Raw genomic sequence first — 17,066 nt, forward strand, 5'->3', positions numbered from 1 at the left:
ACTTATGTTGATAATCTATATGATATTTTCCAAACTATGTGATTGTTTTTTTTATTCTTTCTATAGTTAAAGAACTAGGTTAGAACCCGTGCGATGCACAGTTTATATAAAATCTATTTCTAATTTGTACATTTTAAAAATAAATCTCTATTATACATTAATATAATTAAGAATTACGTATATTTTGTAATTTTAAAATTTTTAATTTTCATCAAAAATTATGATATAGTATCTATTCGACGTTGTCTAATTCATAGTTCGCTAGAAAGTTATTTATTAGTGTGCTATTTAAAATTGTTTTAATTTCCTAAGATAAATTGATAGGAATTAGTTGTAATGTCGACATGTCGTAGAAGCTTCCAATATTTAAATTTAAAATTTTTTAAATATAATAGCTCTAAAAAAAAAATTAAAAATGATATCATCATTGCATTTAGGCGGGAATTTTTTTATTGAAAAAGCGACATGTAGGCAACAATGATGTCAGCAACTTCTGTTTTAGTAATAGTTAATAGATTAGCCAATAATTATTTTATTAAATTCAAGTCGTTATTTATATTTAACTTTTTTATACCTCTTCAAACTTTACTTATAAAGGATATTCTAAAAGGAAATAAAAAAAATAAAAATTATTGAAGGACACACTACGGTAAAAATAAAAAAAAATAAAAAAAATATTATTGAAGGACCTACTACGGTAAAAATTATTTAAGACAACTTTTTATATTTAATGAACTTTCTCTCTCTAAGAAAAGAACTTCTCTCTCTAGCTTTCTAGAGCCACTTTATCACCATTCTCACAGCCGCCTCAAGCTTGTTTTGCCGCTTCGACTACTCTAATGGTGGCATCAAGATACCCATCTTACTTTAATCCCTCCCATAAATCCCATTATCCTTTTGGTTTCAACAATCATTTGGTGGTCGGTAAATTTGTGGATGATCGTAGTTTCTCAAAGCTCCAAATTCAAAAATGGGTTTCCGATCAATGGAAAAAATTTGGATTAATTTTAGTAGCGAAGGTGGGAGATCGCTTTCTTTTTAATTTTACTGATAAAAGGGACATGTATGCCTTAATTAACCTGGGGACAACCGCTTATCAGGCCTCTCTTCTTATCTTCAAGCCGTGGAACCCGGGTAGTTCAATTAAAGACATCGTGTTCGACCACGCAACCTTGTGGGTTCGATTGGACGATTTGCCGTTAAACTTACGTGAGGTACGTCCTATTGAGCTATTTCTTGAGAAATTGGGACGAATTGATTGCTTAGAAATTCTTTCCCCTTTTGCTAGCATTATTTGTTCAATTAGAGCAAAGTTGAGTATTTCTAATTTCAAGCCTTTACCTCCAGGATTCTTTCTAGCTCAATTGGACACTGAACCTAAGTGGATGAATTTTAAATTTGAGAATGTGTTTATATTCTGTTCTACTTGTGGGAAAATTGGCCATAAGGAAAAGAATTGTAGAGCATCTCCGAGAAAGATTGCGGCCTCGCTTAATTGTATTGGTGATTTTTGTGAAATTAGTGAAGGTCTAAGTCCCAAACTATCGAATAAGAACATTGGCCTTGCAAGGATTGAGAAATTCAAGTCTTCCAGACTAGATCTCTTCAAAGCATTTAAACCACTTCGCCAATGTAATGAACAAAGGCATTCTACCTGCTCTCTTAAGCACTTCCCCACTTTAGGGGCAAAGCATCCGTCAATAATTAGTGTGGACTCTTCAGTACTCAACCAACTTGAACCAATGCCTCACCCATGACCAAAACACTTATTTTGAATGCTATCAACCTCATATCCAACCTCAAATCTCATCATTCAAACATCATCTTACCAAGAAAACATGAACCCCCTGATCCTAACTATCCAATAAACAAAAAAAAATCACGATAAAATGATGGTGTTGTCCCGGCTTTACGAGTAGATCATTTGGGCTTTGAAGCCAATCCATCTTTTAGTTCAACAGGTGACAAAGGAATAAACGCGTCGTCAATTGTCTATCCCTAGATAAAATACAATTTATACAACCTAAACAAACCTAATACGAGTATAAGGCAAGCATAGGGGTCAAACCACAGGGAACGAATAAACACCACCAAATGTTATCGACAATTAAGCTAGTCCGGAATAGGAGATAAATAAACTAAAGTCTAAAGATGCTAAAACAAGAAATAAAAGACTAAGAGAAATGGTTTAGGTATAGCATTCACTACTTGAACATCAACAAAGGCATAGAAATTGAATTAATTATGAACTAAACATGCTCGAATATCGAAATAAAGTTTAATCTAACCACCTTCTGGGGTCAATTGGCTTCTCCTAACATAGCCTCTATGTTTCCACATTAGAACCATATACTAGGAGGTACTATTAAATAACAATCGATAATAATGAACCCTAGATAAGTCAACTTCTGTTCCTTGTTAGCAAAGATTCACCTTTAATCAACCAACAATGTGCACTTGCAAGAAGATTAAAGAATATCAAGCATATAAAGACTTTAATCACAAATAAATCAATTCTAAACCCTAGAACATACTCAAGATCCAACTACACCACTACCATCCCCTTAATGGGAGAATTACTCACTAATCATGCTAACAAAAAGATTAATTAACAAATAATTAAGAATAAACATGATTAATAAGCAATACCAACAACTAAAATAATAATCAAAAGAAAGCAATAAAAATAGAGGAGAGAGAGTTAGAGATTCTCATTGATTGAAGATGGAAGTCTATAGAAAAGATGATCAATTTCTTCTTCAAAATCCAAACTCAAACCCTTACTTTCTCTCTCTAAACTACCCTAATCCTAACCTAAACCTAGAGAGATAAGCTCTCCTAAAAACTAATTAGAGAATGAATAATTGGTAATTGAATATTATCTTAATTACCCCCAAAATTGGGTATTTATACTAAGCTAAGAATACTAAGTAAATAAAATAAAATAAAATAAAAATAAAAAGGAAAAATAATGAAAGAAACTAATTATAAAAAAATAAAATAAATAAATAACAAAAAGGGAAAAGAAAAGAAATAAATTAAAAGAAAAAGAAAAATAAACCCCCAAAAATTCCCAAAAACATCAGACATCCCTTTCCCCTTCTAATTTGATGTTGGCTGCTCTGAACTCCATTGAAGCGCCTCACCATCACCACCGTTCATCAACCATCATCATCAAATCGTCACCGCTCATCCTTCTCATTTATCATCAAGCATCAAATAAAAATCGTTCGATCTTCATTAATTATCACGCGCGAAGCTCTTGAAATGGTTCGGTCGAACCACGAGTTGGTGTGGCCGAACTACGGGGTTGGTTCGGTCAAACCATGGGTGTGTTCGACCACACCTCTTCAAATTACAAAACCTCAACAGTTCCTGACTGTTTTGGCACTTCTGGGCATTTCGACCGAACCCTCAACGGTTTGCTCGAACTTGATTAATTTGCGATTTACTCTGATTTGGGCGCATGATTGAAGGGTTGAGTAGTTGCGGAGGTCTGGGTTAAGGTTGAGGGATGTGCGGTGGTGATTGGAGGTAGCAGCGGTGGTGCGGTGCGCGGTGCTGCTGTTCGAATTGGAACAGGGGAAATGGTTGATTGTTGCGGTGGTCTGGGTTGCAGCTCGTGTTGGTGAGGGGCTGCTCTGGTTTTGGTGGCGTTGCTGCGCCGATTTAAGTGGCTTAAGGTGGTTGATTGGTGTGGGTTTTGGTGGACGGTGGTGCAGGGGTTGTTGTTGTGGGTTGCGCGGTGTTGTGAGGGTGAGTGGAATTGATGGGTGATGGTGGTTTAGGTGCGGCTGCTGTGGTTGGTAATTGGGTTGATTGGAGGTGGTGGTGGTTGCAGCTTATGGTTGTGAGGGTGAGTGAGCAGGGGAAAGGTGGCTGATGGTGTGGTGAAGGGAGTAGGGGAAGTGTTGATTGGAGGTGGTGGTGTTGGTTGATTAATGCGGTGGTGCAGTTGCTGTTGGTTGCGGTTGTAGCTGGTGGGGGTCTGGTTGTGGTCGTGAGAGGTGGTGAGAGCAGGTGCTACTGCTGCTTGGTGTATTGGAGGTGAGTGGTGTTGCGGGATGGCTGTAAATTGGGTGGCTGCGGTGGTCGTTGGTGTGGGTTTTGGTGGACGGTGGTGCAGGGGCTGCTGTTTTGGGTGGCTGAAAGTGGTGGAAGGAGGAAGCATCAATCAAAGTGATGCACACTTGAACTCGTCCCCGAGCTCCGAAATCACTTGACATGAAACCCGAACACCTACACACAAAACCGAGAATAGAATTGGGACAAAGAATAAAATAAAATAAATAAAATAGAAAATAAAAGAAATAACACTAAATAATAAAAAGGAAAAATACACTTTAATAATCCCAACTATGGGCGATTTACCTACAATAATCCCAACTATCGTTTATTCTACAATAATCCCAACTATTATGTGAGTTTTCCTCCGGCAGTCCCCAAAACCGGTTACCTGCTGAAAAGGTAAACTTTTTTTTTTTTGTTTCTTAAATGACACATGTCAGTACATGATGAGTGGCCTAATATTACAATTAAAAAAAAGGAAAAAAAAAAAACAAAACCATCCCAACCACCCCTAGCCCACCGGAAACCGCCACCAACCCTTAGCCAAACCTCCAGACCACTGGAAAATGGTCGGCGAACCCGTAGACCACCGGAAAACAGCCGACGGGCCCTCCTAATCCCTAACAGCACCAACCACGATCCACCCCAACCCCTATTGCTCCTCCCGCACGGCCAGCGATGCCAATTACTCCGATCCTCCAGCACGGCCTGTAACGCCTCTTCTCTCTCCTCCGCTGACGAACACCCACAAACACCCACACTGACGAACACTGACGAACAACCACCGAATTCTCACGAACACCCACGAATTACCCACCGGATTCTCACGAACACCCACGCTGACGATTTGGGTGCGATTTGGGGCTGCGATTTTGGTGCCTTTTGGTGCGATTTGGGGCTGCTGGTGGTTTCTCGGGCAAGGGTTAGGTGTTTTGGCCGGTTTCGGGGGTGCGGCTGGTCGTGGGAGTTGTTTCTGACTTGGGTGGCTAGTGAAGGTGGTGTTTTAGGGTTGTGGCAGGAGGTGGAGGTGGTGGTTATGGCTGGCATGGTGGTTGCCAGAATTTCTTTTTGGTTTTTTTTTTATTTTAATTTTTTATTTTGGAACCACTCACACGCTGACACGTTTCAAACAACCTACAATAACAGGTTATTGACTTTTGTTCACCGGTTTGGGACTGCTGGAGGAAAACTCACCAAATAGTTGGGATTATTATAGAATAAACGATAGTTGGGATTATTGTAGGTAAATCATCCATAGTTGGGATTATTATAGTGTATTTTTCCTAATAAAAATTAAATAAAACTATACAAGTAAATAAAGTCAAATAAATAACAAAATAAACTTAAAACTAATAAAAACTATTAAAGTAACAAAGAAAAGGAACGAAATAAATCGAAAGCAAATAAAATATGAAAATAAACTAGAAACTAATTAAATAAAGAAATTAAATTAAAACATACTAAAACTAAGAAATAAACTAGAAATTTTATTAAAAAGAAAACAAGAGAATAAAAGGAAAAATAAGGGAAAATAAACACTACAATAACTCTAAAACTACTCCCTAAGAGTGACATAAATGTCACTCATCAACAGGTATTATTAATAATGAAGGTGGTGTGGCGGATTTACCAAAGATAGTGTCTTCTGATGGTACGAGATTTGATGAGGCAATCCCTATGGGTTGTACTTCTTCCTCGTTGCCTCCTTCTCTTGATATACTAGTGCCCAGCTCCCTCTCTTCTTGGCAATGTGCTAGTGCAAGAAACTTTACTGGGAAGGCTAAAGTCAGTTCTGGTAAACTTATATATGGGTCTAAGAAAAGGGAAAGTTTGAAGTTGGTCCAAGAGTCGTTGTACAACTAAACGGGCAGGCGATTAATTGGAACCCTCTACTCTTCTAATTTCGGATTTTCTGGGGAATCAGTCAAATATGGCAGGGTCTGTGTGTCTGTGTAGGGAATATTTCAAGCATTATCCCAAACTTGAACCCCACTGTGATCATATTCTAAAGTACGGTGGCGTCCAAAGGGAAAGAAGATAGGGCAAAAGAGTCGCCAACAAGTTTTAGGAACTTGTAAACTGTTCACGAGGTGAAGTTTACACCCCTTAACGATCCAGAAGATCGTCAACTCCGATCCAATAGGTCTGGAACCATGACTGGTAGTTCGGGGATGAAGGTACAAATCCAACCTAAAAGAGATTGAACCTGCCTTAATAATAAGCCTCTACTTTATTCTGATCCTACTTATGTGCGCTTTCTGACTAACATGCAATCAATAGAATTAACCCTAAACCTGTTTATCTATGTTGGTTGAATATTAATGCACAAATAAAACTATTATTGGCGATCACTTGAGTTATAATCATATTAACCCTAAACAAGATTATTAATTATCTTATTAAGCGTGATTACAAGTACCAAATTCCCTTTAAACATGCATAAAAGGCGTGATCAAGCAATAAAAATAAATATAATCAAGTAAAATAATAATCATAACAATTATAATAATTGTCATAATAATAATAATAATCATAATCATGTTAAAGCATAATAATAGCAAGATCCTAGGCATGATACTAACAAGATTAATAACAAACCCTAGCATGTCACTAAACAATAAAAATCAAAGCTTTAACCCTAACATGATACTAACGATCATAAATATTAGGAAGAACATAAAAGGCATCATACTTTTAATCATACTTGATATTAAAGTTACCCTAGACATGATACTAGGAAGATCAAAACGCCCTAACATAACACTAGGAATCATAACAACAACCTAAGCATGATTTCTACATCATAATAACAATGTAAACAATTAAAGCACTTACTTGGATGCCTCGTACCTCTTTCTAATAACAAAATACACACGTTAGTAACTTCAAGGAAAATAATAAACAATAATTAAATTAAATAATAATTGAAAGAGAGATTTGGGACCAAACCCTCATAAATTAAAACCTTTCACGTCTAGGGCGAAGGCAACTTCGAATTTGGCTAGGTGTGTCTAGGTCTTGTGAGTGCGGAATTATGTAAAAAAGGGTAGGTTTAGAAAAGAGAGAGAGAGAGAGAAGCTTTAGCTCAGAGAGAGAAAGAATTAGAAAACTAGAGAGTTGATGATTGTAGATTGTAGATGAATGAAAACAGAGTTTTTAGGAGGTATTTATAGAGAGAATCAGCCAAAAAGATAGAAAAACGAACCAGAGTTCTGACGCAAAAAAACGAGATTAGCAGACATTAGCGTCAGACGCTGACATTAGCGCCAGGCACTAACGCTAGCGCCAAGCGCCAAGATTAGCGCTAGGCGCTAATGCTGGCGTTTGGAGCTAATTAAATTTCTAACGCGTTTTCTAAAATCAGATAGAATTTAACCGTACAGGAGGATATAAAATCGTATTTTCCTCAAAAACATTCTTTTATTCTGATTAAAACTCTAAAAAGTCAACAAAAGTCAATTTATCAATGCTAATTGAATTAGGAATGAAAAAAACCTTCTAGAAGAATATAGAAAACTAAAATCATTCCTAATTGCATTAGGAATGATAAATCCATATTAGGCCCTCCTCTAGATCATTGGGCCGCATATAAGGCTCAAACCGGCCCAGTTTAGTAATTTGGCCATAACTTCCTCATTATTCATCGGAATTGGGCTTATAATATATCGTTGGAAAGCTCTTTTCAAACCCCATCCAACTGAACTATTATTGGACCCATATCATGGATCAAAAAAACTGGATTGGCTGTTTTCTTAAAATAGGTTTTCAAAAACAGAAAGAAGAGAAAAGAAATTAAAGCTATCCGCAACACTAAACTTTCTACACTTTCACTTTATTCGATTATGATTCGACGTGAAAGGTATTCATCACCGGATTTGGTTTTGGGGAGACACAAACGGGTGTCTACAGTCTGCCGTTCTTGAAGCCTTTAAAAAAGAGGAAATGTAGCAATGACAGTTCTTCCACTTCGGGTTCTACTCCGGAGATGTCTGAGGGTAAGGTGGCTACCCAGGACGAGCCACCAGATCAGCCATGAATGTGGCGGCGTGGAACTATAGGGGTCTTGGTACTGCGGACTCCCCTAAGGTTCCGTATATCGCTTCTCTAGTCCGCTCTTTTAGTGTAGATATTATGTTTCTTATGGAAACTTTAGTGTCCGTAGATGTAGCGAAAGATAAGTTGGCTTTATTTGGTTATGATGGTTTTTGTGGGGTGGATGCTTTAGGGCTTAGTGGGGGTCTAGTAGTTTTTTGTTTGCCCCTGTAGTAGTTATGCCTATTTCGGTTTCTTCTCATGTCATCTTTTGTAAGGTTGTATCTCTTGGTCAAGCAATAAAATATTACATATTTGTGTATGGCTCGCCTCATATTTCTTATCGGGATTTGGTTTGGGATGAAATTTCTTCTATTCTAACCGAAGTCCCAAGTGCAGTGCTTTTAGGGGACTTTAACCAAGTTGAGTATTTTAGTGATAAGGTTGGGTTTCTTCTTCTATTCTTGGTCGACATGGGTTTATTAATTGGAACTGAATTCTCATTTGATGGACAGTCCTTTTTCTGGCCCGCACTTTACCTGGACTAATGGTTAGATACCCTATCATTGAAAGACTTGACAAAGGTTATGCTACATCTTCATGGTTAGATTTACACCAAGAAGCTTCGATTATGCATCAGCCAATCCTTTTTCCGGATCATGCTTTGCGGGAAGCGGGGTTTTTCAGGTACAGGAAGCGCCCTTATAAAACTGAAAACTAGTGTCTGGGTTTAAGGGACATTTCTCTATTGATTCAGTCAGACTGGCACAAGTTTCACTTGGGTTCGTTTTTGTTCTCTATTTCCCGTAAGTTGGATGATGTCAGGTACGGTCTCTTAAATTGGTGTGTTTCAAACAAAAGAAAATGGGGTATTGACTGGCAATATTTGCAAGACTCCATGGTTTAAGGTTCCTCTAACTTGCAGGATGAACAGGGGCGGAGTGATGCTCTATTACTTAGGGAGGATCAATTATCTCGTGCTCATGCAGCTTTCTTATTCTGGAAACAACGGTGTAAGGCAAGATGGGATGCTTTAGGTGAGTCTCATTCCCGACTTCTTTTTCGTTCTGTGAAAGCCCGTAAGCATCAAAATAAAATCATGAGCTTAAAGGACAAGGATGATTGTTGGGTTACAGGCCAAATTTAGATTTTTGAGCTCTTACTCAGGCATTTTTTGTTGCTTTATAATTGTAATGATACTTGTCCTACTCCTGATCCATGCCAGTGGGAGGAACTGGAAATTCCTACCATCTCCTCAGCGGATTATCAGTTTCTTATGAGACCTTTTTATCCGTTGGAAATAAGAAGGCTATGTTTCATATTGGCTCGGAGAAATCTCTGGGTCCGGATGGCTTTACTGCTGGATTTTTTAAGATGCATTGGGCGGTTGTGGGTGCTGAAATTGTTAAGGCTATTCAGTATTTCTTTGTGCATGGTTACTTATTAAAGGAGTGGAACTGTACCTTTTTGGTTTTACTGCCAAAGGTTGTACACCCCGAAGCTCCTTCCCAATTCCACCCTATCGGTCTGTGCAATGTGCTTTATAAATGTATTGTAATATGTCTCACACATCGGCTTCGACAGGTACTTCCTTCCCTGATAATTGAGAATTAAAATGCTTTTGTTTCGGGGAGGCAAATGGTAGATAATGATCTTCTAGCTCATGAGTTGCTCTCGTATATGTACGTTTCTTCTTCCAAATTATGTTCCGCGGCCTTAAAACTAGACATGAATAAAGCTTATGACAGAGTGAACTGGGAGTTTTTATGGGAAGTTCTTCGTCGTTTTGGTTTCCCTCCTTATTGGGTTCACATTTTGCAACAATGAGTTACAACTATTTCGTACCAGATCCTAGTTAATGGGTCTCCTTCTTCGGCTTTCCTTCCTAAGTGTGGTTTAAGGCAAGGGGATCCTTTATCCCCTTACTTTTTGCGCTTTGCATGGAAGTTTTCTCGTTGATGCTTCGTAGGGAAGAAAAGAAAGGTTTGTTTCAGGGTTTGCGTGTTTCTAGGAGGGCTCCGTCAGTTTATCACCTATTTTTTGCAGATGATGCTCTGTTATTCTTCAGAGTTTCTCCTTCGGCTTATGACCACATTCTATTAGTCACAAAAGAATTTTGCGCGGTTCCAGATGATCAATTTACAAAAATCTTTCGTCAGGTTTAGTTCTAACACTCCTGATTATTACCATGACTACTTATCTGCTAGCATCCGAATGAAGTCTCGCCCTTCCATTGGTGAGTATTTAGGCCATCCTGTTGATTTGGGACGGTCTAAGTGTAAAGATTTTCAGTTCATGGTTGATAAGGTGGTCCGACGTCTCACTTCTTCTCTATCTTTCGGCGACTGCGAAATTGGTAATTATCAATTCCATTCTCGTTGCATCTTTTAATCATGTTCTCTCTGTGTTCAAGGTCCCTTCTTCTATTTGTGACCGTATTGATTCACTGATTACTCAATTCTGGTGGAAGTCTAATAAAGATTCGAGAGGTTTGGCTTTAGCCTCTTCTACTGTGATTCATCTCCCTAAAGGACTAGGGGGTTTGGGTATTCGACATCTTGGGTCTTTTAATAATGCTTTGCTAGCCAAGCAAGCATGGCGCTTGAGGCGAAACCCTCAACTCTTAGCTTCTCGGGTCCTTAAGGCTAAGTATCCTTCTTTGCTCCTTTCCAAACCTTCTATTACTTGTTCTCGTCCTTCTTGAAGATGTCGTGGATTGTTGGCTGGAGCTTTAGCTTTGTCTGAGGGTTTGGCTTGGAAGGTTGGTTCAGGGAGTTCGATTAACATTTTGCAGAACTGTTGGTTGTCGAATGTGAGAGTAGTTTTTAAGGATTGTATTCATATGGAGGAACAACCTTCTCTGGTTTCTGAGTTGCTTTTACCTGATTCTGGTGCTTGGAATGCAAATCTAATTAGACATTTATTTCCTCCTGTGGTATCTTCGGCGATTCTTGCCTTGGAAAGACCTTTTTAGCAGATTGATGATTTTGTGTATTGGAAATACACTCGAGATGGTTCTTTCTCGACCAAATCTGCTTACTCTAGTTTACTTTTCCAGTCTTTTTCCTCTTCGTCAGCCGCCACGGGATCCTCTTGGTGGAATCGGTTATGGGGGTTACCTGTTCATCCGAAATGGAAAATGTTGGCTTGGAAAATGCTACATAATGCTCTTCCTACCGCATTGCTCCTGGTTTGTAAGGGTGTCCCAATTACTGCTGCTTGTGTTTTTTGTCATAATTCTTTGGAAACGGTGGAACATTTATGGCGAGATTGCTCTTTTTTTCAACTTTTGTGGGGTTATGTGGCTTGGGAGTCTTTTCAGCTGCCTCACTTTACTGATCCTTTTCTAGGCTAGGTCATGGGTATTATTTCCAATTTGGCTGAGGCCAAGAATTGGTTGGATTTGGATCGTTTATTTGGAGTTTGTTAGGCTATCTTGGTGACTCGGAACAATGTTAGGTTTCGCTCGGCTGTTTATTCGCCTAATTTTGTTCTGGTGCTTGCTTATGACTGGTGTGACAGAAGCAGGAAGGCTCGAGAGCTTGGTGACGTGTCTGACGGTATTCCCCTGGGTTCTCGGCTCATTCAACTAGTCAAGTTATTCAGGGTGATATTAGGACGACTTCTGATATAATTATTCTTTTTTACAGTGCCTGGGAGGAAGATTCTTGTAATTCAGGTGCAGGGTGGTTTTTTTAGATTCTCACTCTTCCCAGATTTTGAGGGGTAGTACTAGGGCTGGTATGGCGTCTTCGGCGCTTCATTCTGAGTTGCATGCCTGTATTTGGGATCTTAACATGCCTGTTAACGTAATTTCACGCGTACCAGTCTTTTCATCGACTGTTCAATTATTCCTTGGCTCCTTATGGGCCGGATTTCAGCAGACAATTCGGTCATATGGATTGATAAAAAAATCCAGGATATGTTAGCTTCCTTTCCTACCTATCATATTCGTAAGGTGTCAAGATCTTCAATTGCTGATGCTCATTATCTGGCTGGGGCTTCTAGGCGTAGAGACTTACTTCATTTTATGTTTTAGTTTGTTTTGTTTTTGATGTTCTCTTTGTCAAAAAAAAAAAATAATAATAAAACTTTTTATATTTACTGATTAATGATTATTGATTATTGATTGGCTTAAAAAAATGATTATTGCTGATATAAAGACTCGCCCATTTATTTATCTGACGGATCTAACCCATATTTAACTATGGCGGTTCATGGCTTTTGAAGGCCTCCGTTCCTATTTCCTACCTCTCTTAGACTCTCAGTTATTCGTTGAAGCGCACTCAACGTTCTCCATTGAAGCTTGAATCTAATTCTTGTATCCCCCATTGAAGCAGCTTCTAAGGTAAGTTGTTTGTTGTTGTCATCATCATATCAATTTCACAATCTAGGGTTTATATTCCCTTAATTTAATTATCAGTGCTTTAAGTTTAGGCTTCGTAAATTCTTAGATTATGAAACATCATATCCAAAAGATAAGAAATTTATGAGCGTAATTTGATCATAATATCCCTAAAATTATATGAAATCAAATCTCATTACCCTGGGCCTAGGTCGGCTGCCCCTCCTGCCATGCCTCAAGGACGGGCCTGTACCGCCTTAAATTATGAACTATTTAATTTTTTATTTAGTTTTAATTTTAATTATGTATAATTTCAGTCATTTGATTGATTAAATTGAACTGAATTGTTGATTTGTTGTTCATTATTGTGTTAATTACTTAATTAATTATAATTTCAATCTTTTATAATTTCATAGTCTTGTTCATTGTGGTGTTAAAATGTTGAATTGAATTGAACTTTATTTGGTAAAATTGGTACTTTGTAGTCTTGATAAGTTGGTTATTGACCTTATTGTTTCATACTTTGATGTAATGGGTAGAGCTATCAAGTTTTGTGCTTTGTCGAAATATGGTGATTTGGTTTATGCCCACCAACTGTTTGATAAAATGCCCCAACCAGATGCTTTTATATACAACACCTTAATCAGGGGTTATTTGCAATGCTATTTGGATGGGGAATGCTTGATTTTGTACTTAAGAATGTTGCAGGACTCTGTTTTTCCTAACCATTTCACGCTTCCTTCTCTTGTTAGAGCTTGTTGCATAGATAATTGGATTTTAAAAGGCAGGCAAATTCATGCCCATGTTGTCAAATTTAAGTTTTTAAATGATGGGTTTTCTCATAACAATTTTCTGTACATGTATGTGAGTTTTAGGTTATTAGATAAAGCTCGTTGGGTTTTTGATAAGATGCCACGAAGCTGGGAAATGATGGATTCGATTTTTTTGGTACTTTTACAGGTCATCAATAATTCAGGGTCACTCACAAGCTCCAATATGGGATTGAAAACATTTGGTATTTCCTACCTCAAAATATTATTGAAATTGTTAAATTTTTATGAATTTAGGGCTTAAAATTTATGCAAAATTGATGTTTAGGTCGGATGCTACGAAGAATGCTACGAAAAAAGCAGATCGCAAATTTGAGAAGAAACTTGAGTTTTATACGAGTAATAATTCCCTTTTCAATTACTGAAATATTTTTAATTTTTTTTTAGTTTCTACTTTAAATGGTTGAATTTGTTGTTTATGATTCTGGGTTTTGTTTAAAACTAATGTAGAAGTTAGAGAGACAGTTCCTTCATTAAGTGCTACGAAGGCGATTGCAAAGGTAAAATTTCTAATTCAAGCTTCATCTATTTTTGTTGTCTTTCATAATTTTGATTAATGTACAGTAAAAAAAAAAAAACAATGTAGTACCCCCCCCCCCCCCCCCCCCCCCAAAAAAAAATGTAACTTTAGGTTATGATATAACTCCTAATTTGTTTATTACCTTTGTCATGTTTAATGCTTTATGTATAGTTAAGTGTATTGTTAGAAGCACTTTGGTTGTTGGGAACAATGATCACATTCCACTGGGAGCTCTATATGATTGTGAATATTGTGCTAAGCTAATGCCATTTGGTGTTGAACAAGTATGGATCAACCATTGCCCTAAAATTGTTGTTCCTTATGTACTCTCGAACAAGTTGTCCCTTGATTAATAAATGCATTAGCTCGCTTTCCTTAAAAAAAAAAAGGACTTTGATGAGTAGTATATGTTTTATGAGAGAGATAGAAGAGTCCTCTGTGGTGTGCTTGTCACCTTTGATATTCATCAAGTGAAATTATTTGAGAGTACATACGTTGATTTTATGAAGAGATTGTATTGTGAGAGACTAAGAGTTGAATTGACATTGAGTCGGAAGCCAAGGAGATTGCGGTAATGCTATTGATTACTTTAACATTTCGTATAAAAACTGCAAGATCATGACTTTACACACTAGATTCAAGTGTAGACAACTAAAACCAAGTATATATGATTAGTTGTTGCTGTTTTCCTGTTAGGTACATGATTAGACTCAAAATATAGAGTATAGGAAAAGTAGGAGCATATACATGCTTATTCATGCCATTTTTAGGTGAAGTGATGTCAAAACTTCTGTAAAATGGTTATTTTACCTTGTTTCTGTTTATACACCCCTAAAATTAAGTATATATAGATGGTTACTTGGTTAGAGGTGTTAGTGACGTGATTTGCATAAAAATATGAATTATAGGCAAGTTAGAAGCTTAAACGTGCATTTTTAGGCCATTATTTTTGGGTGAAATGAACTCAAAATTTTTGTAAAAGGGCTTTTTAATCTTATTTCAAGTTATATACATCTAAAATTTAGTATATATATATATGGATAGTTAGAGGTGTTAGTTACATGGTTTGCATAAAAATATGAATTATAGGCAAAGTATAAGCTAAAACATGCATATTTAATATTTATCATCTAAATGATTCAAAACCATTTCTAAGTTTCGGAGGGTAGAATTCTTTATCTTGATTGGTGTTGTGACTAGTTCAAAAGTGTTAAAATAACGGAATATGATTAAGGGTATGATTTTCATTTTCACAAATGGATGTGGTATTAGATGAAATTCTTGATATTGAACTTGGGGATGAACAAACTCGAATGAATAGTTGGGGGATGTTTACGCTGCTGGTTAGTTAGTGTTTTATATTTTGGTGTTGAAGGCTCTGCCCAAACTCCCAAAGTTTCTGTTGTTTAGTTTAGGCCGAGTCTGCCTACTACAGAGTGCTGACCTTCTCAATAGCATGGTTAATTTCTCTGTTTTTATTTATTTATTTATATTACTGCTGCATTGGTCACTTGTGTTTTGTTTCTTTCTTTGCCAGAAATGAAAGAGTGCAAGAAAACGGCAAAAGAAATTAAAAGCTTATGATCTATCCCTCCTTAATGAAGTCTTGCCTGAGGTGAAAGAATCACAGCAACCTGCTCCTCCCCCTAAAAATTAAACTGCAAATCCAGACAGAAACTAGTGTGAGTGGTTATTCCTCTATTTAATTATAGTTGTTTAACTTGATTTACTGATATATCTTTTGATGGCAGATTGAAGGAGACAGAACGAATGAAGGTTGTCATAAAACATCCTGCTTTCCAATCCGATCTATTCGCTGCCATACATCGGTACCTGGTGAACACCCAACCAGCTCCTAAAGCTTGAGCCTGTAAAGAAGAAGTCTAAAGACGATGCAAAGAAGAAAAGGAAGAAGAAAACAAAATCTTCTTCAAAACCACAGCCCATGGAGATGTGAATGGCAAATTTGGGTATGTCACCAAAAGCTTTTGTATCGATCTCTCTGAAGACAGGTTCAAGAGGTCAAGCTTCGCTGATACTAGATGTCGTGGGGCTATCATCATCCGATGGAAAAAGAATTAAGTCTGCTTGTTAGGTTGATTATACGTCTTATATGGAAATTTGAGAAATATCAATAGGTCATGTAGTTTTTAAATGAAAGAATCATTGCAAACCCAACCACACCAAAAGTCTTTCATGGCTTTAGGTGAGTAGATGTAGCAATGTCTTATCAAATATGAACTACGGTTTTTGTATGATTGAAATTTTTTGTAGGTAGACATCTCAATTGATTTCGTGAATTTTCGTGTGGCTCTATTATGAATTTAATATTATACGGGATAAAAATTGTCTATAAATATGAAAACTATCCAAATTATACTCTTACATTGTCATCAATACTATATACTAAAAGACACACCAGCAATGACACGTGTCATCTCCTGGTGTGTCTTTAATTATTATTATCATTTTATATAAAAAAAATCTATTAATTAAGGAAGCAAATCAATTTCAAAAATAATATTATTTATTGTACATATTCCATATTAGTGTAGTATATTAAAAGTAAAATGATTTCACAAATAATTTTTCTAAAACAGAAAATTGGACAACTATAAAGCAAAAATTATATTCTTAAAAATATTCTGTGATCTGTTTTTTAACAAAAAAATATTGCTTGGATTTTTTGTCTACTTTTATTTTTAATTGTGTATTAGAAGATACAATTAAAATTTAACGTATCACATACTTTTATTATTCCTTGACTAATTTATAATTATAATATTTATCTATTAATAATCTATAACGATCACCAAGCATGGCACTGGATCTAACACATTTCTACGTTGTAAAAATAAATAGGGATGATTTTAGGAGTGTAAAGAAAGGCCTAATGACATTTATGGTAGACGGTGAATCAGATGGATGGCGGAAGAAGAGAAACTAAGATACAACATGCCATATATTACAAGCACATACCCTATTTGATCAAACTAGCTGGCAATAAAATGAGGTTGTAGTATAAAAAGCAAGGCAAGATGTAAGAGCGTAGATGACAACCATGGAAGTGAACAAATGCTCTCGGGTTATAAGGATAAAGCACTCCAACAAGTGCAAGAAAGAATATGAATATCGTCTTGAGAGCACAGATAATATAGGTCAGATAAGGTATTACAACATAGACTTCTCCACCCTCAAATGATGAAATAAACCAAGACAAATAAGAAAATTTAGGTACTTACAGAGTAAATAGCTAAGTACTAGGTCTAAG

At 36.8% G+C, this 17,066-nt stretch overlaps 1 protein-coding gene across 2 annotated transcripts; it reads left to right on the forward strand.

Annotated features, from left to right (window-relative positions):
- Positions 1–755: 755 nt before the first annotated feature.
- Positions 756–16,095, forward strand: LOC145635965 (uncharacterized). Of its 2 annotated transcripts, none has more exons than XM_081687384.1 (5): positions 756–1,214; positions 13,406–13,460; positions 13,544–13,614; positions 13,726–13,775; positions 15,547–16,095. In XM_081687384.1, exons 1-4 carry the CDS (start codon positions 840–842, stop codon positions 13,750–13,752), a joined length of 528 nt encoding a protein of 175 aa, XP_081543510.1. In that variant the 5' UTR covers positions 756–839; the 3' UTR covers positions 13,753–13,775; positions 15,547–16,095. The 2 variants fall into 2 exon arrangements, 1 of the variants encoding a protein (XP_081543510.1); XR_014113972.1 differs by lacking the exon at positions 756–1,214 and adding an exon at positions 9,177–12,448.
- Positions 16,096–17,066: the final 971 nt, after the last annotated feature.

The sequence above is a fragment of the Chenopodium album genome, chromosome 6 (assembly GCF_948465745.1).
Source record: "Chenopodium album chromosome 6, dcCheAlbu1.1, whole genome shotgun sequence".
Taxonomy (NCBI): domain Eukaryota; kingdom Viridiplantae; phylum Streptophyta; class Magnoliopsida; order Caryophyllales; family Amaranthaceae; genus Chenopodium; species Chenopodium album.

Bases quoted from the DNA above. Each gene is read 5' to 3' on its own strand.
- LOC145635965 (XM_081687384.1), top strand. From the start codon at position 840: ATGGTGGCATCAAGATACCCATCTTACTTTAATCCCTCCCATAAATCC. The intron at 1,215-13,405 runs GTACGTCCTATT...GTACTTTTACAG, and splicing joins TGCCGTTAAACTTACGTGAG to GTCATCAATAATTCAGGGTC. The intron at 13,461-13,543 runs GTATTTCCTACC...ATTGATGTTTAG, and splicing joins TATGGGATTGAAAACATTTG to GTCGGATGCTACGAAGAATG.